This window comes from Osmerus mordax, chromosome 3 (assembly GCF_038355195.1).
Source record: "Osmerus mordax isolate fOsmMor3 chromosome 3, fOsmMor3.pri, whole genome shotgun sequence".
Taxonomy (NCBI): Eukaryota; Metazoa; Chordata; class Actinopteri; order Osmeriformes; family Osmeridae; genus Osmerus; species Osmerus mordax.
The window spans coordinates 1,653,969-1,677,756 of record NC_090052.1 but is presented as its reverse complement, the minus strand read 5'-3'; the positions used below and the strand labels follow the sequence as shown (position 1 = coordinate 1,677,756).

Sequence of the window (23,788 nt, the reverse complement as noted above, 5' to 3'; positions counted from 1 at the left end):
ACATGGGCACGAGTACTAGGGCAGTTACAGTGACATCCTCTGGTTCAATCCTCCCAAACCGCTCCAGAAATACTCGTCTGTGATGCTAATACGCTGACACACAGTGGAACCCAGTCAGATGCTAGCTGGAAGGAAGCTTCCACCCACTGGGAGGTTAGTGTCTCTCTCCTGAAGGTCATCTGAAATGTAACACTGCATTTGTAATAATTTGCCAATAAACCGGTTGATTTAATGGAAGGCGTGTTTCCTGTGTGGTAAGTTGTTCTTAATCCTGTGCAGCATCCTGTAATAACTGTTGTAAACAGGGAACGAAGGCTGAGCGTTAAAATGCTTAACGTTCGTTAAATGCAGCTCATATCCTCAAGCTGTACGTCATCAGCAGCTGTTAGTTTACTGTTATGAAAGTCGCTGCTGTTCCCAGACGTGGTCTCACTCACCTGCTCAAAGAACTCATCCATGAAGTGGTCTCGGTCCACCTGGACCACCTCCTCATCGTCATCGCTGTCCTTGGCCTGGAGCGGGGGGGAAAGAGGGGGACAGGGTTAAACTCTGCCCACACATCACCCTGGTTACGGTTGAACTGTGTGTACATGCTCTCTGAACATGGCGTCCTGTGTACACTCTAGATAACACGTACAGCGACGTCTACAGACAGTGGCGGACAGGGTGTTTAAGTTAGAGGGGGTGTAGAACAGAATGGTTGTTGTGTATCATACTCGTGTGGAGAAAGGGGAGGGGGGGGGGGGGATTGAGTTTGGATTGGACCATGGGGGGCTGGGACTGTTGGTGGTCACACTGGGTGATGGATTGGGAGTGACCCAGGAGAAAACGTCTGGTTGATCCCAACGTCACACACACACCGGGCCCTCGACGACATAGAATGACGCTCGCTCCATCACTGACCAGAGGAAGGTCAGGAGAGAGAGAGAGAGAGAGAAAGAGAGAGGGAGAGAAAGGGAGAGTGAGAGAGTAAAAAAGGGGGAGAGAAAGAAAAAGAGAGACAGCAAGTAATAAAGAGAGAGAGAGTAAAAGAGGGAGATAAATGGTAGTGGAAAGGAAGGGCACTGGTCTGAGGTAGACCAGGGGCTTGCAGCCATGTCTGGTCTGAGGTAGACCAGGGGCTTCCAGGGGCTTGCAGCCATGTTGTTTCCCCCCTTTCAGGGAGATGACCATGACACAACACAAGAATTTTACGCAAGTATTATAAACAATGGCCAAAACGTCCAACTGCGTGGTCGTACAAAGGTCCGAAACAGCCATTTCATTATTCCACCGCGCAAACAAGACCGTGGAAGAGCAGAAATTGAGCTGTCATCTGTTGGCAAACAGAGGAATTTATAAAATGGCAGCCACACTGGGGGACTGTAGCTCGTATGTTTGGTCGTCGTTACCGTGTCTGCTGGCCAGACGGGAGGAGAGCGGAGTCCTCCCAGCATCCTGCCGGCGACAGCCAGGGAGGGAGGGGGGGGAGGGAGGGAGGGGGGGAGGGAGGGGGGGGGGTGGGGGGGGAGCGGAAGGGGAGGGGAGGAGCTCAGCCTGCAGACTCAGGCACCGCTGGGTGTGGGACTGGAGTGCTGCAGTCCTGATGGTAATGGACAGTTAACCCTTAGCTGCCTTCAGATGCTGGTGAGCCTCTCTTCACCCGGCCTCCAGGCCTCCACCGCCCCTACCCCTGTTCCTACCAACCCTGCAGCAAGACATCAGCTCCACCCCTCGGCCTCCAGGCCGCAGACTGTGACCCTGGCCTCCCCTGTCATCCTCTGCCCCCAAGACACACTCAAGTCAGCCAGCCTGCCGTGAGAGAAGCGGCCCCAGTCAGACCTCAGAGGAAACTTACGCATTCACACGCGCATTCACGATGACGTCCGACGCAGCGGTCACACGACAAAAGACAGGGTTTTGGTCAAAAGGCATAGAGTTTGTGCATGAGGTTGTGAAATGGAATAATCTCAAAGGAGTATTATCCTGGAAAGATGAGCTTTAGCTACTTAAGAGAAATCCCTCTCGCGCACAAATGAGAATCTCTGAACGCCCCCTCACACCGAAAATAAAACGGCCGCTCCATGTGCAACAAGCCTTGCACATGGACTCTGTGGGCACAAAAAAAAAACTCTGTTCCATATGTGCAGTGTGACAGAGCCAGGATCGCCTTAAGAGAGGGAGCAGTCTCGCATAGTCACGCCAACATCCAAGCGAGAGAACCGTACGATGTTCAATCAGAATCAACAAGCGGTGGCGCTGCCACAGGAAGCGTGCCCCTCCGTCAGACGAGCCTGTGTTGGTTCACACCGCGCTGGGTTCCCATCAGGGGCCACGGTTCTGGAACAGCCTCTCATCTGCATGTGTGGGACTGAGAATGCGGCTCTCAGTCTGAGGCCTGTGCTGTACCGGGGCGTGTTACACCAGTGGTTCCCAACCCCGGTCCTCAGGCCCACTGTCCTGCATGTTCAAGATGTTTCCCTGCTCCAACACACCTGGTTCAAATGAATGGGTCGTTATCCAGCTCTGCAGAAGCCTGCTTATGACCGTTCATTTGAATCAGGTGTGTTGGAGCAGGGAAACATCTAAAACATGCAGGACAGGGGAGCCCCGAGGACCAGGGTTGGGAACCACTGTGTTAGACAGCCTTCAGGGTGCTCTAGGGCAGCCTTTCTCAACCCTGGTCCTCGGGACTCCCTGCCCTGCATGTTTTAGATGTTTCCCAATTCCAGCACACCTGCTTGAAATGACGCCTGATTAAAAGAAATGTAAACTCAGCAGAAGCCTGGTAACGACCCGTTCATTTGAACCAGGTATGTTGGAGCAGGGAAACACCTAGAAACATGCAGGACAGGGGGTCCCTAAGGACCAGGGTTGAGAAAGGCTGCACGTAGACTTAGATCACTACGGTTCGTGTCTCCGTATACGTGGTTTAGGTCGGTGTCTACTTAACGTTTATGGATGACTTCTAATTAATGTCAAAAAATGACAAAAGAAACATGAGGACTGTGATTCTGTGATCTAAAAGTAGCGGGGGAAACAGCTGAAAGTTCTGGAAACTTTCACAACGTCACACAGAACGTCCTCCTCTTTAACAGTCCTCGGTTCCATCCGTGTATTCCCGACGGTGCTGATGATAATCAGATCTCTTCCTCCCCTGAGGTAAAATATTCTGTCCATTTCCTCTGCATTATTCAACAGCTAAAAGCAGATCTAGCTGCGTTCTGCACACCAACACCGCGGTTGCTGCCACACAGAACTGAAGGAGCCCCAGGTTCTACCAGGAATCATTATAGGCGATTTATTACAGTTAAAATCCTCGAATTTAACCGATAGGCTAATTCTGGATTAACTCTGCCATTTCTTGTTAACCAGCCACAAGGATACACACCCACACAAGCAAGCACTGGTGTAGCACTGGAAATGTATTGGAGATGAAAAATAAGCCTACATGTGGACTAAAAATGCTACAGATGGAATACATTTTCAAGAAGGACTCCAAGGGGAAAAACCATTGAGATTCAAATGAGGCAATCGTCCAGAATATGATTCTGAAAATATTTTACATTATCAGACCAATATCTCATGTTTCACTATTCGTGATATCTACTATTGTTCCGAGTCCTTCCACCACCTCGTATCATGCGAGTATCTTGGCTACATGCTAGACAATCAATATTTCCATAAATAGCTTGGCTTAAGCAGATACATATGTTTGCGAGCAATCACCTCACATCAGTCCCAGTTTGTGTGTGTGTATGCAAGTGTGTTTGTACGTGTGCATATGTGTTTGTGTGTGTTTAGCTCACATAACAACAGAGAGGTACACATACAAGCATCCATGTAAACAATCAGCCTGTAGCTTAGTGATTCTGTGAATATCAACTGCTCTAGTTTCCGTTTTCTAAAACGGTTTAATTCAACTAAGAACTAATGTGATTTCATCACCATATTATCACCATATGATTAACACTTTACAGTGCTATTTTTGTTCGTTTTTTACAGTGCAACCAAAGTGTATTCACACTGTATATGAAGGTCTCACCTGTTAAAAGAGGTCTCACCTGTTAATAAAGCACATTATGAGTAATGTCAGTGAACACAATCTGCTGTTGAACAGGGTTGAATCTGTCTGCTGAGTGACAGAGAACACGGGCCATTCAGCGCCTGGCAGCATTTCCCTGGTCACAGTCAGGTTCCGTACAGCAGTAGAGAGGCTATATTTGTCTGTATCCTCACCCCACCCAGACTCAGCAGTAACCCTCCGACATCCTCCACCCCTCTCGACCCCCACCACACACACACACACACACACACTCCACACAGTCACACACACACATACACACACAAAAAGTCACACACACACACGCACACACACACACACACAGACACACACTCACTCATACACCCCCCCCCCCACACACACACACACCCACACACATACACAGTCACACACACACACACTTACACACACAAAAAGTCACACACACACATACACACACGCACACACACACACACAGACACACACACACTCATACACCCCCCCACACACACGCACAGGGCCCATGGCAGCATCTCCACCCTCAGCTTGCCAACATGCTCTGTTCCGTGCCCGCTCACAGCTCCATCCTCCTGAGCGGTGCGGGATGACTGGGCCAGGAGGCCGCAGTCCAGTAACCAACGGTAACTGGGAGAACGGTGCAATAGGAGTAGTATAGCGGTGCCTGTTAATGGGGCGTGGCTGAGCTGGGCACCGAGGGGGGGGAGGGGGTGAGTGGGGGGGGGTGGTGACGTAAGAGGATGAGGTGACTGGACGTCCCAGATAATGTCTAGATGAGGTCTGACAGAAGGCTTCGCTGCAGTCCCATCTGCAACTATACCCTCGCTGGAGACATTTACACTGCTCACCGGAAATGGTAAAAAATATTTGGAAATACATTTTCGTAGGATTAGGATTGAAATAACTGGAATTAGTTTTTTCAATCCTGATGCGATGATTGTCGGATCACCCCCTGAATTAGCGTGAAATCCACGTGTGTGCGTTTGAATTTGAAGGCCCAGTCATTCATCGTACGACAGCGCTGGGCTGACTGCAGAACAGCCCGGCTGGGAGTCTGGGACTAGGCGGTCTCGTGAGGGAACCATTTTACCGTGTTCCCAGGGGAACCCTGCTGTGGCTCCGAGCCCTTTCCTCCACATGGCCAGAACAAACACACACGCATCTTGGACTGTAACACAATCCTGCCCAACATTCTCAAAGTTACCCCCTCGCAGCTGAAAAACTGTAGTAAACCAAAGTCTGCACAAACAACTCAACATAAAAACAGGGATCTGTGAGTCCTGTGGCGGCAAGCAGGTTGGGTGAAGCAGGGATGCTGTGCTACAGGGTGTTGACTGGGTGAAGCAGGGATGCTGTGGTACAGGGTGTTGACTGGGTGAAGCAGGGATGCTGTGGTACAGGGTGTTGACTGGGTGAAGCAGGGATGCTGTGGTACAGGGTGTTGACTGGGTGAAGCAAGGGATGCTGTGGTACAGGTGTTGACTGGGTGAAGCAGGGATGCTGTGCTACAGGGTGTTGACTGGGTGAAGCAGGGATGCTGTGGTACAGGGTGTTGACTGGGTGAAGCAGGGGATGCTGTGGTACAGGGTGTTGACTGGGTGAAGCAGGGATGCTGTGCTACAGGGTGTTGACTGGGTGAAGCAGGGATGCTGTGGTACAGGGTGTTGACTGGGTGAAGCAGGGATGCTGTGGTACAGGGTGTTGACTGGGTGAAGCAGGGATGCTGTGCTACAGGGTGTTGACTGGGTGACCCAGATGGGGAGGGGTGTGTGTGCCACTCACCCCTGCGCAGTCAGAAGCCGCCCGGCCTCATACATGCCGGAGCAGCACAGAGGAAGCTCCAGCCTTCGGAGCTGAGCAGAGTTTTCTATCAGAGTGGGACACGCTTCCGTCACGGTATATTTATAAAGATTCTCGCCAAGAATCCAGCCTGCGGTCTAATCTGCAATCTGCATGTCACAATTTAGTTGCTGAGATACTATATATACAGTCAGGTGCAGGTAAACACTACAACGACAGTAGAGTGTGTGTTTGTGTGTGTGTATTTCACCTTACTGTAACTGCGGTTTGAGGTGTGTTGGAATTTATGGCCATCATATAAATTAGTAACACCACAAGCATGTCAGAATACTGACACCCAAGATGAACAACAGAACGTTTAGAACAGAATGATTTAATCCTAGACAGTAATTGTCTCAACTTAAGTTTTCTTTATTCGAGTGCGGTATAAAAAAAACAACCGATTCCGAGCTTCTGTAAATTAAAAAAACGGCTGAGTCTAGCTTCTCTCTAGCTGTTCATCTACCGTGTTGACAATGTAACCAGCTGCTTTGGAGGATTTGAGAGCCGACTCCGTCTCATATTGTCTGACTGGAGGAGCAGGGAGGTGTAAGGGTGCAGTAGCAGAGGGCTGGACCCAACCAAAGGACATGACATTGGCTCTGCAGTAAATATGTCCACGTAAAATACAACACGAATTATCCCTCTCGGCACTCTGTGTGAATGTATGTGGCAGTGTGTGTGTGTGATGTGGATGTTGAGAGAGAGAGAGAGAGAGAGAGAGAGAGAGAGAGAGAGAGAGAGAGAGAGAGAGAGAGAGAGAGAGAGAGAGAGAGAGAGAGAGAGAGAGAGAGAGAGAGAGAGGATGGAGTGGGGGGTGTATGTAAAAAGAAGACATAAAAATGCACACTGCGAGTACAAATACTGTACACAGTTAACCAACATAATTCATAAACCCACACCTTGCATGGAAGCCCATCCCATCCATTATTGATCGCCTCCTACACGCCAACACCAAGATGACAGTGGACCAACCCTCAGCTCAAAGGTCTAACCTTCCTTATGAGCGGGAAGACAGGAGTCAGGAGTCAGGTGGCTGAGCGCTGAGGGAATCGGGCTGGTAATCCGAAGGTTGCCAGTTCGATTCCCGGTCATGCCAACTGACGTTGTGTCCTTGGGCAAGGCACTTCACCCTACTTGCCTCGGGGGAATGTCCCCGTACTTACTGTAAGTTGCTCTGGATAAGAGCGTCTGCTAAATGACTAAATGTAAATGTAAGTCCAGGAGCATGCCGTTTCGACACTGTCCACAGTAATCACCCGACACACTCCCGGCTTCCCACAAGCGGTCGAGGACTGCGTCGAAGGCAGCCTATCTCTCCTCAACGGGATTCTACTGCCTTGTATTCTGACGTGTCACGTGATTCTATCCCGTCCTACTTTGGGGCAACAGGCTTCTGACGCCCCTGTCAACGGCAGCTCCAGGACCTGTGACGCGACGGGATCGTCCACACACCCGGCAGAGCTTGCAGGAGCCCGGCGTGTCTGGGTGTCGTCCTGAGCCGATGATGCTACAGGGGAGCTTCATCCACTGGCTCACTTAACACTCTCTCTTTCTCTCTCTGTGTGTGAGCGAAGCACGCCTGTTAGTGAGAATGAGCACACATATGTGTACACGCGTGTTTGTGTGCATATTAATCTGATTAATTTGACTGACTGCGCTCTGACTGTTTCAACCCTGCAGCAGGGAGAGGGAAGGAGGGGAGAGGATGAGGGAGGGGTCAAGAGAGAGGAGAGGCTGTGGGGGAGGGGACGCAGGAGGAGATGGAGAGAGTGTGTGGGGGAGGGTAGTGAGAGAGAGAGGGAGGGAGATGGAGAGAGTGTGTGGGGGAGGGGAGAGCGGTTGTAGCTACCACACAGGATGTGGGTTAAACAGCATCTGTTACCATCTCCAAAAAAAAGAAGAAGAAAAAAAATACAAAAATGTGTTCTAATTTTCATGTGAGGACAGGAATGACGATCCATCTCCTGGGTCATCACTGTACCCACCCCTCCACCCCTCCATCACAACCCCACCTTTCAGCTCCCTGTCAGCCAGAGTTATATAAGGCTGGGTGACCTCAGGTGCGGGGGTGAATACTAATGCCACATGCATCTTGCCCTCCCCATGGTCCATCTGTGCGATTGGACAGGCATTATCCAACCGTCAACTCATCCTGGTAACCTCTAGGGATGGAGGGATGAAGGAATGGAGGGATGGAGAGAGGGATGGAAGAATGGAGGGACGGAGGGATGAAGGAATGGAGGAATGGTGATAGGAGGGATGAATAAATGGAGGGATGGAGGAGAGATGGAGGGATGGAGGAGATATGGAGGGAAGGAGGGATGGAGGAGAAATGGAGGGAAGGAGGGATGGAGAGAGGGATGGAAGAATGGAGGAAAGGAGGGATGAAGGAATGGAGGAATGGTGGTAGGAGGAATGAATAAATGGAGGGATGGAGGAGAGATTGAGGAAAGGAGGGATGAAGGAATGGAGGAATGGTGGTAGGAGGAATGAATAAATGGAGGGATGGAGGAGAGATGGAGGAAAGGAGGGATGAAGGAATGGAGGAATGGTGGTAGGAGGAATGAATAAATGGAGGGATGGAGGAGAGATGGAGGGAAGGAGGGATGGAGGAGAGATGGAGGGATGGAGGAGAGATGGAGGGAAGGAGGGATGGAGGAGAGATGGAGGGAAGGAGGGATGGAGGAGAGATCGAGGGATGGAGGAGAAATGGAGGGAAGGAGGGATGGAGAGAGGGATGGAAGAATGGAGGAAAGGAGGGATGAAGGAATGGAGGAATGGTGGTAGGAGGAATGAATAAATGGAGGGATGGAGGAGAGATGGAGGGAAGGAGGGATGGAGGAGAGATGGAGGGATGGAGGAGAGATGGAGGGAAGGAGGGATGGAGGAGAGATGGAGGGAAGGAGGGATGGAGGAGAGATGGAGGGATGGAGGAGAGATGGAGGGAAGGAGGGATGGAGGAGAGATCGAGGGATGGAGGTGAGATGGAGGGATGGAGGAGATATGGAGGGAAGGAGGGATGGAGGAGAGATCGAGGGATGGAGGTGAGATGGAGGAGATATGGAGGGAAGGAGGGATGGCGGAGAGATGGAGGGTTGTCGAGATCTTCACGCAGAGGGACCAGGGAGATCAGGAAGAAACACTTTTCCCAACGAGGGCCCTGCTGCTATCACTTAGCATCTTAGCAGCTTCTCGTGTTCCACAACATGGCCTCCCCACAGGTACCTGGGGAAGAGCACGAGCCGAGCTGAGGTACCGGGGAGAGGTTAGGGCTGGTCTCCATCCACCCCATCCCTGGCTATCCAGGAAGACCTCTCCCGACCGGAAGGAAAACGAGTTTTGTTTGTTTGTTTGTCAGTTTGTCAGTCGGACCGTGTCAGCTTTGTTATTCAGTCTCCATGTTGATGTTTATTTATTTTTATCAGCCAACATTGTGATGCTGCATGAGTTTCTTGGGATAAAATGGAGGCGCGCAATAATGGAGGAGGAACGGAGCAGGGATGCTCCGAAAGGAACGCAAGGTTTCCAGACTGACTCAACATAAACCCAGGGGAGCATCTTAAGTGAAGTAACAAACAAGGTCAGGATGTGAGAGCAGCGGGCTGAACCAGGAATGCAGCAGCCACAGGCCCTGGGACAGACTGGACTACAATTCCCAGATGTGGGACTGCTAAAGAATGGACTACAACTCCATGAACTTGTTCACAACAAGTCTAACAAACCAGAGAGGAGCGTTGACACAGTGGTGATTATTTGCACGGGAAAACATCAAGCATAGAGAAGGAGCTACGTGTGAATTCATTTAATTAAAAAAACTTCTCAAATCAATGCACTCATAGATTGAATAGCACATTAATCAAATTAGTGGAAGTAATATTAGGGAGACAACTTACAAAATGGCAGTTATATCTATATATTCAAATTAATTTATTGAACCAAAATAGATCTGGTCTGATGGCTCTTGTCACAGGTTGTCATCAGCACACATGTGGAGGGATACACAGAAGTGTGGCGATCAATAATCGCAACATCAAATCCAAACCCTAGTATGGGTGTTTTGGCCTGAGTGCAGACCACAAATATTGAACATAAACAATTAACTATTTTGTCAAAATAGTGTAAAATAATGTTAAAACTGATTATGTATACATATGCAGTACTGTGGTGAAGTCTTAGGCACCTAAGAATTTGTACATTAATATTGTCTCGAAAAAAAAAAAAAATGTCTTCTGTATTCTGTATTCAGCTTTTTCTTTTAATTATTTCGTGAAGCATTTATTTTTATTGTTTTGCCCAAGACTTTTGCCCAGTACTGTATGTCTCTGCCAGGCATTCATCAGGTATGCTTTACAGTGTGACAGGAAATGTGACGAATGTGGGCATGAGGCTGTACACCATCGCTCTGACTCAGGTTCCCCAGACCCTGCCAAGACCCCCCCCCCGCCCCCCCTCCCCCCCCTCCCCCCCCCCCCCCCCCTCCCCCCCCCCCCCCCCCCCCCAGCTCTGCCTCCCTGGGGGATCACAGATGAGAAACAGAGACAGGTTGCAGTAGCTGCCAAGGCCTTTTCAAGACATTACAACGTAACCAATTCCCAGAATTCCATGAGTCATTTAATCAATACATAACAGCAAGTGTGAAGTGTGGTTCGACACACACACACACACACACACACACTAGTCACACGGTTCTGAAGCACCCAGCTTCTTCTTTTTACAAATATCCAACTATGCCGGGTTCTCTCTGCTGTATCTTATTCATGTCGCTAGAGAATATGTGCTGTTAATGTATGTTTTTTTTTCCCGGCTTAGAGCAAATTGCCAATTAGGAAGATGAAGCTGTATTGGGCTATTGATTGATCGACCGTTGCTGCCTCACTTGCTGCCTCACTTGCTGCCTCACCAAATTCCCCAGACGATGTACCGTCCTGTCTTATTTCTCCCACAGCTCATGAATGTGGGAGGAAATCTGTGATCAATTACATATTCAACACGAGACAGCCTCAGGAACGTCAATGCATCAATCAGGCCACCAGACGGAGGCTTGGCTCTCTGAACACCAGAGTACGCCACACGTCCACACACAGCACTCAGGAATACCCTCGCAATGGGAGTGAGCAGCACTACGTGTAGTGTTTGTTCACATACGAAAGCCAAGCACAAAAGCAAAATGTCGAACTCAGATTGTGAGAGATCAGGGAGTATTTATTAGGAAACAGTGACATGACATCTCAGTGATCTGTGTGTGAAACGACGATGGACTTGATTCGAAGAATTCCTTCAACATTCTAGGGTGACCTTATGTTGTCCGATTGTTGTGAATGTACTGTAGTGTTAATGCACTATGGTTGTAATTTAATATATGAATTGTGTGTACTGTCATCAAGATGCAGGCTTGTTAATATTTCTTACACTGATCCGTTACCTTCCAATCAAATAGCAATTTAATCTTTCATTAACCCGAAAGCCAAAGCAATGACCTCTTTCCCCTCGAACATGAGAACATCCATCTGACCTTCCTGAACTGTCGCAAAGCAACTAGCAATTTTAGAAGATCTGGAATGGAGGTCATGTTCATTGACACCGCAAGAGATAATCTACTCAATATTTAATTGAAAGTCAAATGTTTTACTGACGTATCATCATAAAAGAATGCAATTAATATGAACTGATTTCAGATGAAAACAATTCTCAGCCAGCTCTTTCTTTAATCATGTGTAAAAATGTTTTGAAACTTCAATACTTGAAGGAGTCCTTCCTGATTCCAGAGCACTGCTTCATGAGGTGTAGTGTCCTAATCTTTAATCTCTCTCTCTTTCTATCTCTCTTTCGCTTTCTATGTCTCTCTCTTTCTTTCTATCTCTCTCTCTCCCTCTCTCTCTGTCTCTGTCGCTCCCTCTCTCTCTCTCTTTCTGTCTCTCTCTCTCTCTCTCATCATCTCTGACTGCCAAACAACGAGGTATCTGGGTGGAGTCAGCCAACTGTAAACTCTAAGTTACTGTACCTCTGATCATGTTCAAATGTTACATGATCTGTGGGAGGATCACTGGTCAGGGACATCTTTAGCAGTTGCAACCTGACCCTTTTGATTCTTCTCATGTGCCCAGGCCCAAGCCTTGATGTATGCATGTTCGGCCAGATTTCAGCCTCTATCATTCTGTCAAACTATATAAAGCTCTGAGATCAGAACTCAGTCCATGCAGACTAATCACTTATCAGGTTCATTTAGAGGCTGAAGTTGTTGGCAGAGAAGTACGCCGACTGAAATGCCTGATCAGCAAGTCAAGAATTTTCCGCAATGACATTTACAGTAAAACTGCAAGCTATTCTTTCTAGCAGATACACAGAAGCCAAATGACTAAGTATGAATTATTCGATTACTCATTTTAAAGGATTTAGTTGTCTCAAAAGCTGGGAAAACATCCAAGGACTGTTGTTTCAACTGAGCAAAATCCAAACCCGTAAACGTCTGTGTGCTCCACAGAGCTGTCGGTGTGAGGCCCTCACTTCATTTCCTGTCAGGTCACAACTCAGTCTCAGACATTTACAGTAAAGAAATAAAAGACTACCAATGAGCTTCCGGACCACCTGAATATGATAGGCTTGGCAGAGTCACTCCAAACCCACAGACATTATTCATATGAGAAACCAGACACATGCAAGTAGCTGAAAATCAGAAAGAAAAATAGCATCTCACAGTCAGTCAGAGTGGTGGGTAACAAATATTAAAAGGACTTCAAAGTCCTTCTGACGTGGGCTGATTCATGGTTAACCTTTATAAAAGATGTCTCACAATCAAATGTCTTCAACATTATAATAGTTGAATGGGACAAAAGCCTTAACCCTTGTGTTATCTTCGGGTCATTCTGACCCATCAGTCATTGTGACCCACCGTCGTATTGCGACAACTTTACCGCATACAAAAACAAAGTGAAGCATTTTCTTTTAACCGTCGGGCTGTCTCAGACCCCCCACATTGCGAAGGTTAAAAGAAAATTATTTGTATTTGTTTTGTATTGGGTAAAATTGTGTAAACACAACGATGGTTCGTTATGAACTTTTGGGTCATGTGATCCGAAGGCAACACAAGGGTTAAATGAATGCCAGTGCTACCTGAGTTTAAAAATGTGACTGTTCGTTGAGAAGGTCATTAATAACACCACACTGGTGCCAACAATTCCAGTCGCCATTAAAGGGTCTAGCATCCCATTCAAGTCCAGCGAGCTTGAACGAACACGTACACGAACATTAACTCTTTACTGGAGGAAGATTTGTGGGCCAAAAGAACGTGGCTTCTCTGCTGCAGGACTCTCACCCACCCTCCCGCCTGTCTCCTGCCTTCCCTCTGTGTGGAACCACGGCAATACTGCCACCTCATCGTCAAGCTTAATCACTTTGAGATCTTCAGATAAAACCATCACTCGCGGGCTAAAAGCTGCATAGGTTTATGAGGAAGGAATTTCACCAGTATTCCGGTTCACAGTAAGAGTGTGTGTGCTGTTTTCTGTATGTAAGTGTGTTTTACGCGTGTGTGTGTGCATGCGTGCGTGTGCGGTACCCATGAACAGCTCTGGGTTTTCTATCCAGTGGCGGTGGCTGCCCTTGGCAGCGAATGACCTCACGGAACACAATGTCCCAATGTCCCAGAATCCTCCACTCTCAGGCTCAAACCAGGGGAATGAGCCATGGAGACAAGACTGGAGCCGGCCTCTAATAGGGTGAAGTCAGGTAGTGTCACTCCATCTCTAAATCTCCATCTCATGCGCAGTTTAGTTGACTGAAAGCCGTAGATGAAGCAGCCTACTTGCGGAATCAGGAACCTACACGCAGTTTCCTCTGGGTCCTTTTCAAACGTGCTTTGATAGGTTACCCTGAGACGCCGTTTGATCCAGACCCACATGCAAAATCCCGGACCTATCCTTAATCTGCCCCTCTCCCGATGCGCCGCGGCGATAGGACCGAGGCGCCGAACGACGCCGGGCCCTCGGAGCTGCGAGCTCCTCTCCCAGGCTGCGTCTGGTTGGGGGCGGGGCGGGGGGCGGGGCTCATGCATGTTACATGAGCAGCTGACGGATTCGCTCCGGCTCCTGAGACCATCACAGGGCCAGCACATGCAGATCCTGCCATCAATCACGTGACAGACATCCCTTCTCCCCAGGTGAAGATGTGCAAGGACTGATGAAGCCGGCTAGTGGGGGTGGGGTGGGGGGGGGAGTCAGCCTCTTTGAGATGAGATTATTTGAGATGAGATGAGGAGAAGGAATGGTTTTGGTCATCTTGCCCATGAATGATCTTGCATTGTAATGCATGCCGTCGTGGTACACCAGCGGTCCTGTAATCTGCGCTCTCATTCCTCTGGTGGGGATGGATGAGACCAGAGAACCAAACTCCGAAGCATCTGAGCTGTAAAATGTGCTGTCTGGGGGGTTTTCTAATGACATTAACACAGAACGTCACGTAGGGGAGAACGGATTTGAGAACATCTGAATGATATGATTCAGATCAAATCTGTTACGGGAGGGTCACAGCCGGCCTACACATGACCACATGTCAAAGATGAATGTTGCGTGGTCCCCGGAGACTCCCTTATCTCAGTCTCAGTCCCAGGCTTACTCCCAGAGAAGCACCGGTTTCTTACAAAATATCTCTCAGTGACAGGTCTGGGTCCGGACGAATGACAAAATCGTGGCGCTGACTGGAAACGATGGGCTGTAGTCCCACAACCCAGAGGTCTCTTGTGCAGGTCGTGGAGGTCAGGGAGAGGCCCTTGCCCTTGCAAAGGCTCAAGGAGAACCACAAGCACGAGCCAGGAGGACGTATCACCGCACTAACACGGCAGCAGGGTAACCAATTGTCTGCTGTTGTCATTGGTGCTGTGCCGTGGCATGGCTCTGGTGCCTGTGGGCTGAGGGCATGAGGTCAGGCGGGGGTTCAAATTCACTCTGGCCAATTCGTGTCCATTACAATAGATGGGACCCTTCTTATTAAACGCTGTTTTTATTTGAATTTAATTTTTACAGCAGATTACTGCAGTTATCGACAGTATTGTACTGTAGATTACATCAGATATCTACGACTTTTCACTGTAGATTACATCAGATATCTACTGTGTTTTTCCAGACTGCTTCACTTATGTAGCTATTAGATATGAAAGAAATGATCTTCAACACGAGATTATAGTTTAGGTTTTGACGGGAGAATTTCAGGATAGGGGGAGTGCAACAGGGTATTTATAACAGAGGAACATTCCAGTAAATTCATACAAAAAAATCTGTCTCAATCAAAAACATTTAGCCATCTCAAACATATTATGATAGCAATGGGCTTGATCAAGGAACATCACCTAGAAATAACACAAATACTACCATAGTTAAACGTGTATTAATATAGGTATGGTGGACATGCAAGTGTCCATGAGTCTCCATAGCTGGGCCACTTGTTCAAATCATTTAAATGATTCTGACTGGCAACAGTTAAAATACATGTGAACCCCGCCCATCTTGCACCATCCCAGCCTACTTGATACCGTGACAACAAATATCTTACAGTAAACCTGAATAACTGTTTAGCATAGCAGTGTACACTGTTGTGCACATCCCTGAATTACAGTCAGACAGACACAAACTCTCTCTCTCCATAACCCTGCTCAGAGTGATGTTTTACGATGACACACAGATATTACATTTTAGTTGTGCTCTGCAAACCCTCTTAGTGTTTAATGACGTTAATTCACACTCACAATATAAATGTATTCAATCACTTTTTAAATTAATATTGATCTATTTTCTTCAAGGGCAACATCCCGTTAAATATATGGGGGCCAGGAAGGAAGAACAAATGTGTGCGTGCGCCTGCGCGCGCGTGCAAGCGTGTAGCCTACCTATGTGTGAATGACAAGGATCGATACTACTTTTATGAGTAAGGAATTCTGTGGTGGAACCATCACAGTCTGTATCCGAACCTCCCTTTCCCGGAGAAATACATAACGCTGTCGGATGAGAAACAGTTTAATCTCTGGTTGATGGTGTGAGGTGAAATTTCACATGAATTATGTCTCTCCTCAACCGGACCACTCACCCATTCATAATCAGTGAGCTTGGAACGGATATTAAACCCCCCTACCTCGACGGTCTAGCGCCAGCCTTCTATCATACAGCGAAATAGACAATATAGACCCGGTAAATATAGCCGGCCACTCTTCTGCTCTCTCATACACGTAGGCCTACACATTCGGTAAAACCCGTGCACACACGGGTCTTGTTCGGTTAAGGACGATGTAGCGCGACGTACACGTCACAGTGATGTTGATGATTACATAAAATGCAATTATTACCAAATGATACGGCATCTGTTACCGGAATTAGCAACGTGATTTGCTGTAACCTTTTAATATTATAATAGGTTATTATACACCATAACGTCTACATATAGGACGGTTTATCTATTTCACTTTTGATATTAAATGAGCCAATAGGGAAGGGGAGGGGGAGGGCCGGGTCAAACCCAAACGTTCGCTAATTTGTAAGGAAACAACCTAAAAATACAAATCCTTAACATATCATTCACGCGTCCATTAAGCGATTAGATGTAGGCTATGCTGCGGCCAAGACACGAACGTCATAACCAATAGATGTTCGTGGTCTACCAACATAATCTGCAGTGGGCAGCGAGGCATGAGCACAACCAGATCAGGTGTATCTGTGTTCGGCATTTCAGTGAAACGGAGCAAAAGCCCATATAGGTACACCTGCTGACCAAAAACCATCGCGGTGACCGTAGCAGTTGGAATAATTTGCTGATGTTCTCAGCAGTGCAGTAGGTATAGCTTATCTCTGCTGCAGCCTGTACGGTGCTTTTGGAAACAATTACACTAAATCACACAGACACACACGCGCGCGCACACACACTATGGTAAGGTGCAGAGCGGCAGTGAGTCCAGGCGTTTCCTTTCGGATAGGCTGCTGTATTGATCTCTAGTCGTTTTAGGCTGGGCAACGCCAAAAACCTATCGGGCCTCACATTGATTGAATTGGCTCGAGAATTGAACACATAGGCTACCTATTTTAATAAACTCAAAAAACCTCGGCTAACTCGAATTATTGTGGTGGTCATTGCTGTGCAATAGGTTATCTCGTAACCGTGTTCGTTTTAAATAAGTGTTTGTGGTGTTGTTCTCCATCACAGGGAATCACCGAGACTGTGTTGCAGATGCTGGCATAGCATGGGTTCTCCAAAACGAACCCGATTGAACCCCGTAGTGTCAGGAAAGGGTTACGATTCAGCCGTCCTTGGTGTGAAATATTCGTTTATAAATCAATTAATGATCTCAAGTAAAACTAGTCGCAGAAATGTCAACTCTTAAAATACGACCCTCTAACATCGCCGTAATCGACTTCTTTAAGTTCCTTATAATGCACTTAATCTATCAATCCATGATATGAGAAAATATACATTTGGTGAGGCATTACTGATGAGAATATTTCTTTCGGACATGGGTAGATGCTATTGCTTTCTGTGTGACTATCTTCACAGGCTTTGCATGTTAAGGCCAACTGTCCATCCATATTAGCCAGCACTAAGCATTCATAAGATTATATTGATTAGGATGATTGAGCTAAGAAGGTAAAGGGATTTATTTGTTTCCTTGTGAATGCAGTTATCATCCTACAGACTATAACTGCATTGTGACAAAGATTTTTGAGCGAACTCTTTTTCCACCATGGTCATGTTCCATGTAGCCTATCAGAGCACGCTTGGGCACCACTATTAACAGTGAAGGAAACATACATCCGAAATAGGAAAAAGACATCCGAAATCAATACAATAAAAATAGATTAGTATCCTCAGTGAATAAAATTCAATGATGTAGGCTAGGCTAGGCTATGCCTAAGCTAGAAGCTATATTGTCAGGCGCTGACGCCCGATTGCGGTGAGGATTGGGGAGGGAGGAGGAGAGAGGGACCAGTAAAGGAGGAAGGCAGGAATGGAAGAATATAAGCTTACGCTTCGTAGTTCTTGCGTACGGTCCTTCATTGTTTCCCCGCCGTGTTGGCTAAATTATAATCGCCTAGGATTTTCGCCCTCGTTGTCTTCTTATGTCCAAGATTCCGACCGTTTTATATTTTCTTCTAGTATTCAAACCCGGGGTTTGCGTGTCCCCTGTGAGCTACCTTCTCTCTCTTTTTTCCCCCTTTTTCCTAGTCCCCCTGTACGGTGCTCGTGCGTCCTCCTCGGCGGTGCAGTGTCGCCCCGCAGCGCGCTCCGGCTCCAGCAGCAGCAAACGAATGCAATACGAGCGCGGTACTGATGCTGCAGAAAAAAACGGATGAAAAAAAGAAGCGATGCGGAGGGATGGAGCCCCGTGCGCACGCGCGGTCTCTCTCGCTCCATCTCCATCATTTTACCTGCTTCCCCTCCCCCTCCGCCCTTTTCCCCTTCGGTGTCTCTCTGCAGCGCGTAATCGCCTGACGCTCCATGCCAACCAGGGAACTGTAGTTTGTTTCAGGTGAATGAAAATCATTCGGTGGAATTTGTTGCCGATGACAGAATATAGATGCCAACTAAAACCAAGTGCTCTTCTCCAAAGAGCGGTTTCCTTGATGGGCGGGTGGTCTAGGCTACCGAGAAGGAGATTAAATAAATGCTGGATGGGTGATTCTACCAAAAATCACGTTTTCAACGCTAGCCACACGCTTGCTTCCATACATATGCATGTAGTGTCCTGTCTACGAAATAGCAAACGCCACTGTAGCTAAAGACAATCTGGTGTCGATTTAGTGATCGTAATTAATAAATGTGCCAGATATGTTATTTGCAGATCATGATAAGACTACGGTCATTTAATTTGCGATAATGTTAACGAGATCAGGTTGCTGTATATGCATGTGTGTGGCAAGACCGCTCTATCAACCAACAGAGTAAAAAAGTCATATAACTGATGGTTTAGGCCCATGTCACTAATTTGTGTGTTTCGAACCTTTTTAGAATTCACCTTCACTCCCTCGTCAATCCAAATGAGAAGGGGAAAAAAACTTAATTCAGAAACTAATATTGCATTTTCTAAATATAATACAATACTTCCCTTAAATAAACGAGGAAACGTCACAGGCAGCACCGAAAACCAATTTGAACAGAGTGGGACACGTGAATGCTATACTTACTGAAAAGAAAAATTGTTGAAACCCCTTTCACTGAGATCTGAGTCAAAAACTATGTGTACACTTTAAATAAATATGCAAAAAACACTCCTAATATTGATCCAAATGTCAGGAGAGTTTTGGGTGTGTTACAAAAAACAATGACATTGACTATCCAGTAGAGTTACTACTTTGAAACCTTGATTACTCTATATTGCTGATAAAGTAGGTCATAAATGTGCAAAGTCGTCTTCAGTTTTCATCCAGAATCCTGCTAGCTTCTACTAAATCCCCTCACAATTCAAAATCTGCCACATCCCATCCTAAAAATCCCTATTTAATGTTGATGGTTAACTAGAATTTCTATGCTAATGTTACTATTCATCACATGATTTATGTGAAGGTCACTACACCTACCTCACGATTATTGTATTAATCATAAAATTACTGTTGCTGTCATGTGGTTTATTATAACATAGAAAGTTACATATCAGGTGAGGAAATGTATTTTCTCTGATTAACATGTGAAATCATGACATTAAGCATAAATACAGAAGGTGAAGAAAAAAAAAGAAAAAAACAAACAACCACGAGAAACTATGGAGAAAAGTTTAAACATGAACCGTTTGTCAGCTGGGACCCAGTGGTGAGATACAAGTGCAAGCATGAGCTAGGATAGTGCTACATAATGCTACGTAATGCTACGTACATCCTTTAAAGTAAAATCGAAATCAGTTATGTACCAATCACATGAAGAAAATATGTTCAATTAACACAATATCATTCTCAATCTAAACTTCACCAATCAGAAATAGTTGCACGCAAAACGTTTTATTTTTAGCTGCTTTTTCCTTTCTCTGTAGGCAGAGGCCACCCACTCTGTCCGTTGAGAGTTGTGGTCGTATTCTGTGCGTGTCTAAGGACATGACCACAGTCCTCACCATCTGCAGAACATCAGCAAAAACCACGTAACCGTTCTTCATCAAGCTGGTGTGAAGCAAAAACAACATCCCCTTCTCTAGCCCGAGTGAGGGTTTCATACTACCAAGCTAACAACGCTTCAAATAAACTACAGGGCCGTTCACCCTGTAATCCTCACCCCGTCCCTGGTGCCCACAGAGCTCCTCTTCACAGGAAGGTGGAGTTGCGGGCAGCAGGGCCCTGCTGGAAGGAGGTCCCCACGTCCCCACCAGGGGCCCTGGCATCAGGGTCAGGCAGCCCATCCAGGGAACTAGGGGAGGGGGAGTAGTCAATGCACAGAGAGCCCTTCAGGCTGGGCCCGCAGACCACAGACATCGTCACGTACAGAGAGCCGTGTTTCAGCTTGAACCTCTTGCTGACGTTCACGCCCTGAGTGGGGATGATCGACGCAGTGCCCAGGCGGTCGTCGTTCCAAACGTTGTCGCGGTCCCACACCTCAAACTTCACAGGTCTGAAAAGGACGGGGGAGAGAAGGTGTCAGGTGGTGTGTGTGAGGTGCGCCCTCCTAAAGCAATCTGCAGTCGGGACAATTTCATTTAGTTACTTTTCAGGTTTTCTAGCCTACTCGCTGTCTTTAAATGCACTTGAACATGTATATGTTTACATATTTCAACCAGAAACCATTTTATTATTTGATCGGAACACTGACAAGCAAATACCAACAAACAATGCTTGTGTCCTAATGTCCAGCTTAACGTCGTTTAAAGTCTAGCCATGTTTAAAATGCCACTATAAACAAAGCGTGGGAAAACAACACTGTTTTACCAAGAATCTGAACTTAAAACTCACATTCTGCTCCCCAACTCCACCGTCCCAAAGTGTATCTTGAAATTCCACACAGGGAAGTCATTGTTCCATATCACTGGAGTGGCGTCTCCTTGCTTGCCGTAGAACACCTTCACGTAACCATCCGTTTTGGAAAAGTAATCCCCCCAGAGCCCCGTCGCCCGGACAACCGTCACGTTCATCCTCCCTATGCCCGGCTTGGTGGGGCAGCAGTTGGAGTTCACGCGACTGTGCCCGCTGCACGAACACGCACAGTTTTTGTTCCGCCGGCCCATGCTGCACCCGGACGGACAGGCGGTGGAAATGGCGTTGCGCATGATGTAGCCTCTGATGGCAGTGCGCAGGTTCGACTCCAGGATGGGGTTGTTCCTCACCAGCGTGTGCAGAGAGCTCAGCTGGTAGGAGACCATTCCGGGAAGCGTCTTCAGAGATGCGAGCCACTTCTTGTAGTTGGACTGTTTACCGGGTTGGAAGAGGAGGTCCGCAACTTCTCCGTTGCCGCCTTGGACCTCGGTGACGCGGTCGGAGAAGGTCCCTGAGAAGCTGAGGCCTGTCTTGAGCTTCTTGCTCTGGGCTTTGCAGTATTCGGTCGATGCTTTGATTTTGATGCCCTTGATAACGGCGCTGGCCTCGACACCCAGGCAGTTGCTGACAGAGTGGGTGGAGAGGCCGTTCATGGAGGCCTGGCAGGTGCGCACGGCCGTGGTGGAGTGCACGCGCCCCCCCAGGTCCACCCTGCGGATGTAATGGGTGCCGAAGATGGAGAGGAAGTGGTCGTAAGCTTTGTGGCTCTTCGGTTCGATGGTGGTGGGAAGGTTCTTCAGAGCCTCTTGAAACTCTTTGCCCAGAGGAGGGGTGCTGTGGAGACGAAAGCTACGAGGACAGGAGAGCAAACAGTGACGACTTGAATGTGAGGGTGTATTGTTTTTGGTTAGAAAGGACTTAATACAGAAATGACGTCATAGATTTAAAAAAAAGCATTGGCAAGAACGTAACTGTTTAAGCAATTTGAGACTGATTTAACCAAAATACATTATTCTGGAATCCGACACGAAATACGCAAGTCGAAAAACGTAACCATGTAAATATCTATACATATTCTTGATGATATCTACTATACATAAATATAAATACTGTGCCAAAATCACTCACGTGTAATACTTGCATTTGAACTCGTGGGATGTGAAGGAGTACTTGTCCTTGCGGGAGTGACTCTGGGCGAACGAGGACGACTTGGAGTGTGTTCCTCCAACTGCCAGTCCTCCCACGCCTGGAAGTCCCAGACCCACCTTCCAGCTCACACTGGTGGACGTGCTGCTCTCCTTCACGACGGACATGCTCGACTCAAACATCTTGCTGCTCAGGCTGCGACGGCACAGCACCTTGATGCGCCAGTCCACCACCGACAAGGGCAGCTTCTGTGTCTGGTTCATCAGTCTGTTGTGGCACAGCGTGCAGTTGGCCTTGTGTCCGCTGCCGTCCATGAAGTTCCTGACGTCCACCACGTAGGCGCCGGACGTCTGCATCTTGACGATGTCGAAGCCCTCGCCCACCAGGTTGTGCCCGGGGACGAACTGAGCCGCATGACACTCGGTGAAGGTGCCCGAGTGGCAGCCTCCGGACGGAGGGGTGAAGAGGAGGAGGAGGAGGAGGAGGAGGAGGAGCAGAGGAAGGGAAGGCATGGCTGGGATGGAGAGGAGGGGTGAAACTGAGCATCAGGAGGAGAAACTGATTTTATTGGCTTTTAACCCTCGTGCTGCCTTCGGGTCACATGACCCAAAGGTTCATAACGAACCATCGTTGTGTTTACCCAATTTTATTCAAAAACAAATAAAAATAATTTTCTTTCCATTTTCGCAATGTGGGGGGTCTGAGACAGCCCGACGGTTAAAAGAAAATGCTTCACTTTGTTTTTGTATGCGGTAAAGTTGTCGCAATACGACGGTGGGTCACAATGACTGATGGGTCAGAATGACCCGAAGATAACACAAGGGTTAAGTTGTTTCTTGTATAGGAGGAGAGGGATTTTTGGTTTCGTCCATTTTTGGTGTGTTATAATACGAATAACAATAATATGAAATACAAATGTAATATGTTACCAAAGATTTGCACGGGGAAAGTATTCATAAATGCACTGAAACGATCATGCTGCCAGGTGCATGTCTGATCCAGATGACCCAGAGAGGGAAGCCGTAGCAACACAGACATACTGCAAACCAACCATAGTGTGCTGTATACATTACTGTATACATTACTAAAAGTCATGCATTCAAATAACTTGGCTTCGGACTTAAAGCAACAACTTGATCACAGCGATATAGGAAATCTATGATCATGTTTAGTCATTATTTTTACAAATTCATTCTAACTCTAAAACAGGTTGAGTCAGTTGACTCTAGTGCATGTGCAATAAAGTCTGAAGCTTCATAAGTGAACTATAATAATAATAATGTATATTATTATACAATTATATTGATATAATAATTAAATCACACTGACAAAAAAGTTCAGATATAATATTCACATGAAATCCATGTAAAACCAGTTGCACCAATTTACAGATTAAAATGACAGAATATAATAGTATTGAGTTACATTGTATCAGTCAAACTTACCTATTATGGTCAATGGTATGTTCATGTGGGTCAAAAGGAATCATATCAGTGAAGTAAAACCTTCTTTATGTATCTTTATGTACTACGTTTGTCAGAGGGCGGTGGCCAAACTGGTCAAAACCACAGTTCAGCTCAAGCCTTCAAATGACACATGTATGCACTTTCTGTAGTCACACTCCCCATCCTGATGTTCTCTGCTCTCTCATTCTCTAACACACTGTTCCTCACCCTTCCACACACTGGAACAGAACATTCTGACAGTCCGGTGAAACCGTCCTTAGAACCCACGTCTCCTTTACCTCAGAGTTGTAGTTGGGACAGGCTGGACTCTAAACGCACAGACCCTCGGTCATTTACACGATGAAACATTCATGCTCGAGACTCTAAAATCT

General features: G+C 47.2%; 2 protein-coding genes across 2 annotated transcripts in view; both read right to left on the bottom strand.

Annotated features, from left to right (window-relative positions):
* Nucleotides 1-18,010, bottom strand: part of LOC136939313 (syntaxin-1B-like) — a 33,842-nt gene extending 15,832 nt beyond the window's left edge. Inside the window, 2 exon segments of the mRNA XM_067232058.1 lie at nucleotides 438-512; nucleotides 17,882-18,010. Of these exon segments, the coding sequence (XP_067088159.1) occupies nucleotides 438-512; nucleotides 17,882-17,911 (105 nt within the window). The 5' untranslated portion in view covers nucleotides 17,912-18,010.
* Nucleotides 18,011-20,142: 2,132 nt separating this feature from the next.
* On the bottom strand, nucleotides 20,143-22,463 carry prf1.3 (perforin 1.3). The gene is made up of 3 exons (XM_067231888.1): nucleotides 21,934-22,463; nucleotides 20,785-21,654; nucleotides 20,143-20,446 (listed from the first exon to the last, which is right to left on the bottom strand). Exons 1-3 carry the CDS (start codon nucleotides 22,461-22,463, stop codon nucleotides 20,143-20,145), a joined length of 1,704 nt encoding a protein of 567 aa, XP_067087989.1.
* Between the last annotated feature and the right edge of the window lie 1,325 nt (nucleotides 22,464-23,788).

Bases quoted from the DNA above. Each gene is read 5' to 3' on its own strand.
- prf1.3 (XM_067231888.1), bottom strand. From the start codon at position 22,463: ATGCCTTCCCTTCCTCTGCTCCTCCTCCTCCTCCTCCTCCTCCTCCTC. The intron at 21,655-21,933 runs GTGAGTGATTTT...CTGTCCTCGTAG, and splicing joins TTCAAATGCAAGTATTACAC to CTTTCGTCTCCACAGCACCC. The intron at 20,447-20,784 runs GTGAGTTTTAAG...CGTCCTTTTCAG, and splicing joins GTGGAGTTGGGGAGCAGAAT to ACCTGTGAAGTTTGAGGTGT.